This window comes from Phaeoacremonium minimum (assembly GCF_000392275.1).
Source record: "Phaeoacremonium minimum UCRPA7 unplaced genomic scaffold PA7_03_scaffold_393, whole genome shotgun sequence".
NCBI lineage: Eukaryota > Fungi > Ascomycota > Sordariomycetes > Togniniales > Togniniaceae > Phaeoacremonium > Phaeoacremonium minimum.
In genome coordinates this window covers 302,507-309,245 of record NW_006921296.1, presented here as the reverse complement: position 1 = coordinate 309,245, position 6,739 = coordinate 302,507, and the positions used below count along the sequence as shown (strand labels likewise).

Genomic DNA, 6,739 nt, shown 5'->3' with positions numbered 1-6,739 from the left:
AACGCCCCTGCTGAAATGCCGCCAATAGATATCGAATTGGAATTGATGTTAAGGTTATTCCCAGAGTCTCTGACCTAGAACCGGCTATGAGTATTCTTGAAAATTGGATTGATTGTTATGTGCAGAGAAGCGCACGATGACGTACCCATCGTAAAGCCGCCCAGGAATCCTCGACCCCTTTCCCCCATGGTGCCTCGGGACAATGGCGGTAATTCACATCAACAATAACAAGTCCGGCACCCTCACACATGGTTAAGCAAAGTTGCGCATCGCCTGTTAAGTCACCGAAAACAAATCCACCCCCCACACTATATGTTAGATTCATACTGTTCATATTCATAAGTGGTACACATACCATGACAGAGCCGCAGGTCTGTACGAGAATGTTGGCATAAGGTGAAAAGACGGGAAGCTTGTAAATCAATATTAGAAAGAACGGTTTCATCTAATCACATGTTGAGATTACAGCATGTGCAGGTGTAATTGACGGCCCTGTGATGGTGAGGTCGATAACATGATGAAATGCCAAGACATTCACTTTGCAGCCCTAGGGACAGATTCAGCTTCGGCTCTCGCCTGTCACGAAGGATTACTTGTGTGGCATCGCTTAGGTTAAGTCTATTCAATAAGCTTTAGACATACAGTGTTCCGTCTTGGTTCTGCTCTGATCTATTGAATGGTTTGATGCGAGGATGTCCCAAAGAATCGTTAGCCATGCGAGATTACGTCGGTCAAGAGTTTGTTTGGGCCTGACCAGCCTCCTTTGGTCTACCAACACCCATTCAAAGAACACGATTGGTGCGAATCTGTGCAGTCAACCTGGACGGTCAAAATGGTTGTGCCCTGCGCCGCTCACTGACATCGCACATCTTACCCGCAACAGTCGATTCAATCATCAAAAGGCATCCTGAGCAACACCTTAAGGCATCTCAACTCGTATTAGGACTTCAGCCAACGATGGTCATTGGATCATGACCGGATCCTTCTGGCTTCAAAGAAGCTGTATTAAACGTTCTTCTCGGCCACTTTGACTTCTGTTCACAATGGTAGAAGTGCAATATCCTGCATTCAGAGTGCTGTTCGCAGCACACTCGGACACTGTTGACCATGCCAACCGCAACTTCGGCATTTGCATATACCATTAGCAACTTGGGCCCGCTCACGGAAACTTTCACCGCGGCACCTTCATGCGCGACTCTTACAGACAAAGTGCAAGTTGCTCTTGCGACACTGCCGGAGGCAAATCAATTCGTGCCTGAGTGCACGGCCTGGACTTATAGCGACTGCTACCCCTCTGGCTCGGCCATTGATGCCGCATTTGCATCAAATGACATTGAGAACCCCCTTGCTGGTTATACGCTGCGATATTTTTCGCCAGGTCTGGTATGCCCCACGGGTTGGACAACAGCCGGCGTAGCGACCAAGTCCAAGGATGGTTCCATCACGAGCTCTGGTCCGGCCTTCGTCCTGCCCACTACGGAAAGTCTTGGCTCGCTCGCCCACATCTATCAGAACCCTCTGCCAAATATCCTTCTTGGTGTCATGGATCAGGAGGAGACGGCCGTCCTTTGCTGTCCAAGGTCCGTTCTCGTGGTAGATCTCATGGCCAGGCCGCTCGCATGCTAATAAGTGAGATGTAGCTCCATGAGTGCAGATCTCTTCGGCCAGTGCAAATCAGTAATGCCTTCTTACCATGTATCTTCCGGGTGCATGCGGTGGGTGCCTACACCTGATTACCTTATAACCATAACAGCGCTCAGCGTGTTCGGAACCACGGTGACCGCCGAGATAATAAGCTACACCCAAACTTTTCCGATTACCGAGACATCGTCTACCACGGTCCCTGCGAGTTCAGCGAGTGATTATGTCGGAGTATCTGTAATGCCTGCGGTAATGCTTGTTCACAAAGAATCGGATCTCGAGGCTACTAAAACAGCGTCTGAAAGTGGGAGCACAAGCGCCGCTACTGCCAACAATGAGTCTGGGACGCCTTCAACGTCGCCCAATGCGGCGGCATCGCTTCGAACTGGGCGGATAGACTCGGCCTTAGGACTCTCGTTTCTCTGGTGCATCGTAGTGATGGCGCTTGGCTCAACAATGATGTTGATAATGTGATCTTGAGTCGAATTGACAGCATCTCTGCAAGGCTAGAGACAATACACTCATAGAGATCTTGATGAAGCCAAGTGACTCAAAGGAAACTTATATGCATCTCTGTGAACATTCCACTAAGTTGGCCGAACAGATCTATTGGAACATGCAACGACCCGATGTGGTGATGATGCAAGAACTCCCTGCTGTGATATGCCGTGCTGCTCAACAGCTGAATGGGGATCCAAGTGTGCCGTCCTGATACGCAATGATAATCGAGTCAACGCTTACATACATGCCCGCTACACAGATGAACGCACCAGCAAGGATGGTAAGGAAGCATAATATCGACATCTTCCACGACCGAGTCCATGCAGACTTTCCACCAGCATAATGATAAGCGTCGTACAGCCAAAAGAAACCCGCGATACCATAGGTATACCAAGAAGCAAACAAACTAGCCGCGATGCCAATGAGGTAATTGAAGATAGGAACGCCAATGGCGAGGACGAATGCAAGGCCATTCACTTCAACGCATTTGTTAGTATGAGGATCAATGGATAATTTGTCTCAGAGCAAACTCACTAATAAGAATCAATATGATCCATGCGCTCCAACCCATGACGGAATGCTCATGCAGATGCGTCGACCGTCGAAAAATTCGTACAAAAATCAGCTTGGCTGCCGTGTGTGCGTATAGAGAACCGGCGATGAGGAAGTTGGGAATGGCAATGCCATATGCAGCTTTAGCCCACTTCGTGGGCAGAGAGCTGAAGGCGGGAGACGCAACGTCCGATCCAATATAGTAGTACACCACAGTGGCAAAGACCACGTAGAAGCTCGTTGCAAAGCCTTGCAGAGTGTACGCCGCCTTCATCGCGCCTCGAGGGTCCTTCATCTCGGAAATCAGGATGAAGAACATGAAATGGCCGGCGTACGCAAAGACGGGATTGGTAATGGAAATAAAGGCTATCACGAAGTCCGATGACTTGGCCACGGAAATTTCTCTGCCAGCAACAGGATTCAGGCCCGCTCCGACCATACCAACAATGCCCGCGACTAGGATGGAGATCACAGATGGAACGCTGAGCCATGACAAGCGGTCAAGGGTCCGCGGCAGAGAGCAGAGGAAGGTAGGGATAGTGAAAATCCCGGTGTACAGCATGAGACAGAGCTTGTTGTCGGACAATGAAGCGAGAGCTATCTGACCAGCGAGAAGCTGTCCACCTGTAGCGAACACCGCGAAGATAACGGTGCCTCCCGCAAGAATCTCTCGGCCGATTGGACCGAACATGATCATGCCAGCATCGCCCATACTGTGTACTGAAAGCCAGTCAATCAAGCCTATTGACTAGGTGTGAAGTAAGTAAGGGGAAAGGCAAAGCCTTACCTTGTGGGTGCCTCAGCTTAAATTGAATTAGGATCCAGCTCGTAAAGGTCGCGAAGATGCCCAGGAAAGTGATGACAACAACTCCCGGAACAATCCCAACAACAGCCAACGACGATGGCAATGATAGCATACCATTACTAACGATTTCTGCTATCATGAGGACCGCCACGAGATGCCAGGTCATTGTCCGGTACTGAATCTACAAGGGACATTAGACATACAAGCAAAACGTTAGAGAATACGATACTAACAGTTGCGCCCTCTTCATTACCGAAAACATCTTGTTGAGAGTCATACTCTTCACGAGCGGTAACGGGGTGTGGACTTCCATATTCGTAATTATTGTAGGTGTCGTTTTTGGGCTCATGCCTGTACCCGGCCATTATGAAAGCTCAGCAAGATCGCGACCCGAGGGAATGGTTCAGGTAATGTCGCGGCACAAAATCGCGGTGAAAGTGATATTGGAGTGCGGGGGTGCCCGCTGTTTTGTACGACGCTCGAAGTCATGAGCGTCATACTCGAAATATATCTGACAAGGGGAGCGCGGCGTGTAGGCTAGGATAGGTAAGATAGAGAGAGAGAAGAGATAGCCCATTTCGATGAGTAACCATTCTGGCAGGTGCTGCGATGGCCAATTGCCATGCGCCCGCCACGGATGCGTGTTGCCCGCATCAATATAGAGCAGGGGAGCCGTTCACTGACGATCAACATATCTCCTGGTGCTTATCGCAGCTGACCATGTCGGATGGTGCCGCATGATAACCTTATCAATCTTGTTCATGCAGGTATGGCCAGAAAATTACCGACAATGCACCCATGGCACCAAGTTCTCCTCTACCGGGGTAAAAAACCGTTGACTGCTCAGAGGCCGAGATACTAAATGATGTGAGTCGTGATACATCTTAGAGCATCGAAGATTCTGATTATTACTATAGGCTTATTAGCTTCTGGGGAGGTAGTTATATCTTGTTGAGAAGGTAATGATACTCTAGTGGGGGAGGAGCTGAAGAGGGATCGGTGTGTTTCGGCATATTCGATGCCGACTGGACTAAATTAACAGGCCTGCAAAGATATCGGGTCAACATACGCTTCGTAATGCGATGTTTAAGCAAATTTCCATAGGGAGGACAGAACTCTGTTGGCTGTTGTCGTACATTGAGAAAGCCATCGATTAGAATACCCTAGCCAATGCCATTTGGCGAGGGAGGCAGGCCTAAAGTGGTGAATGGATTGGTTAAGCAATCCCTTCAGTGATAAGACGGGCAAATCAGGTATTCTCATGGAGAACTTCGTATTTAAAGCGAAGAAGTACTATTGTTTCTTGCTATATCTGCCTCATGTCGTTGGTATAAGCTAGAAGTAGGAATAAGCTTTGGGTAGTGCGAGCCGCGCCGCAGTTGGCGCTTCTCAAAAGCTCCTGACGAACAAAACCTCATGTCGACATATTCTAACAATGTGTCTCACAATTATTATATATCAGTACTCCTTTCATCCCGGCCAGTGAAGACTTTGTGTATCCGGCGGCTTACAGCCTGCCCGATATTCCTGTCACTAAATGCGCCATCTTTATTCGCACTCTTGCGTACACCCTCGAGCCGTAGCGGGCCACCCTCTTCTAATCCCTTGACGAGACTCGAGACGGTGTCAAATTCGGCCGCTATTCCATATGCAATTGGGGCTGTGACGCGTACAATTTCTTGCAGCATGCGAACGTAGGTGTCCTTCGTACCATCTCCCGTACGGACCTGTCCTGTCTCCATACAGAACGCTGCCGACTCCATGTTCGCCTGCTCGCGCTGGCGACGATATGGTATCGTGCTAATATGTTGCGTGAAGACGGCCACCCACTGGGCTGTTTCAACCGCTGCGTTTGTGTGATGGATTAGAGCACCGTGTAAAACTTGCAAATCCAGCAACGCGTCTTCAACACTATCCTCAGAGATGTACTCCTGCGGCGCACCGTTTTTTCTCTTGCGACCAGTAGGAGCCTGACTACTTGGTGGCGGTGCGCTGGAGTCGCCTTCGCCGGTATTGCGAACTGCTGAGACAAACTGCCGATTGCGAATATTGCGGTTCTTGCGCATCCAAGCAGTCAGACCTTCCACAAGGTAAATAAGTGTATGGTCGCGGAAGTCTTGTCTCATCTTAAAAACATGTGCTTCGATATCCGACCCTTCAGATCCAAGAGCGAGCTCCACGAATTCGGCCGCTGTGAGAATGACAAGCACCTGATTTTCAGGCTCGATCCGCATAGGAATTGGCTCCCAATGTCCAAGGTCTTCGTTGAACCTTGCAGCCACCTTCCGTCTCCATCGGATGACATTGTTTACTGGACTCGTCCATGGTTGGCACTGCACTGACAAGTCTTTGAGCAAAGTCTCGATCTGAAGAGTAGTGCTAACATTTAGCGAAGATGGGATGTCAACGATCATCTCAGGCGTTGACGTTTTCTTATCAGTGCGGATCTTATTGACCTCTGCAAGTGCAGCAGCTTTCTCCTTCTCTCGCGCCTTTTGCTCTCTTGCCTGCTGTTTCTCAAGATCCTTGCGCCTCTTCTCAGCTTCTCTTGCAGCGGTTTTCGCCGCCTTATCTCGAATTTTCTCATCAGTTGTCATTGTGCTGCTAGACTTTGAGGTCTGGGATGGCTTCCTGACTTGGGGCACTCGCGCCTTGCTCGTGATGGACTTCGGTTTCGACTGTCTGAATTTGATATTATTAATATCTGGAAACTCGTCATCCGAATATCCTAGAGATCCTGACAGGGACTCTGTGTCCTCCAAGTCAATGACCTCCGAGAAGCTTCTGTTGAGTACTCGCGGTGAGCTCGCGAACGGATCACTTCGAAGACTGGCCTCAGGAGCAGAGCTCGATATGTGATCCCAAGCCGCAGGTTCCTTTGGCGGTGCGGCTTTGGGCAGGGGTGGACTGCTTGCGAATGGATCTGAGTCGAGATTTATGCGGCTCAACGCAGCAGGCTTTATAACATTCTCCTTGTTTGCTCTCGGAGACTTTCTGAGCGCACTCTTTCCGCCGAACGCACTCGGTTCACATCCTAGATGAGGCGAGCTTGTAAACTCAATGTCATCCACTGTTACGTCTGATCGCTTTCTGCCAGCTGTTTGGAGTGTGTTACCTCCAAGGCTCTTGGGCGCGCCCAAGAAGGAACGCTGTGGTAATCTGACCGGGCTTGCGGGTTTCCTGCCCGAGTCCACAGCCAAACGCGGCTTTTTAGGTGCCCTGTTGTTGACAACCTCCGTG

General features: G+C 49.8%; 2 protein-coding genes across 2 annotated transcripts; both read right to left on the bottom strand.

Annotated features, from left to right (window-relative positions):
• Positions 1 to 2,672: 2,672 nt before the first annotated feature.
• Positions 2,673 to 3,812, bottom strand: UCRPA7_5160 (putative amino acid transporter protein; the record flags this gene model as incomplete). The annotated part of the gene is made up of 5 exons (XM_007917707.1): positions 2,673 to 2,675; positions 2,759 to 3,407; positions 3,482 to 3,497; positions 3,614 to 3,680; positions 3,753 to 3,812. The coding sequence occupies 5 exons, from the start codon at positions 3,810 to 3,812 to the stop codon at positions 2,673 to 2,675; spliced, it is 795 nt and encodes a 264-aa protein (XP_007915898.1).
• A 1,138-nt stretch (positions 3,813 to 4,950) lies between these two features.
• Positions 4,951 to 6,096, bottom strand: UCRPA7_5159 (putative ercc4 domain-containing protein; the record flags this gene model as incomplete). Its single annotated transcript, XM_007917706.1, has 1 exon — positions 4,951 to 6,096. The coding sequence occupies one exon, from the start codon at positions 6,094 to 6,096 to the stop codon at positions 4,951 to 4,953; it is 1,146 nt and encodes a 381-aa protein (XP_007915897.1).
• Between the last annotated feature and the right edge of the window lie 643 nt (positions 6,097 to 6,739).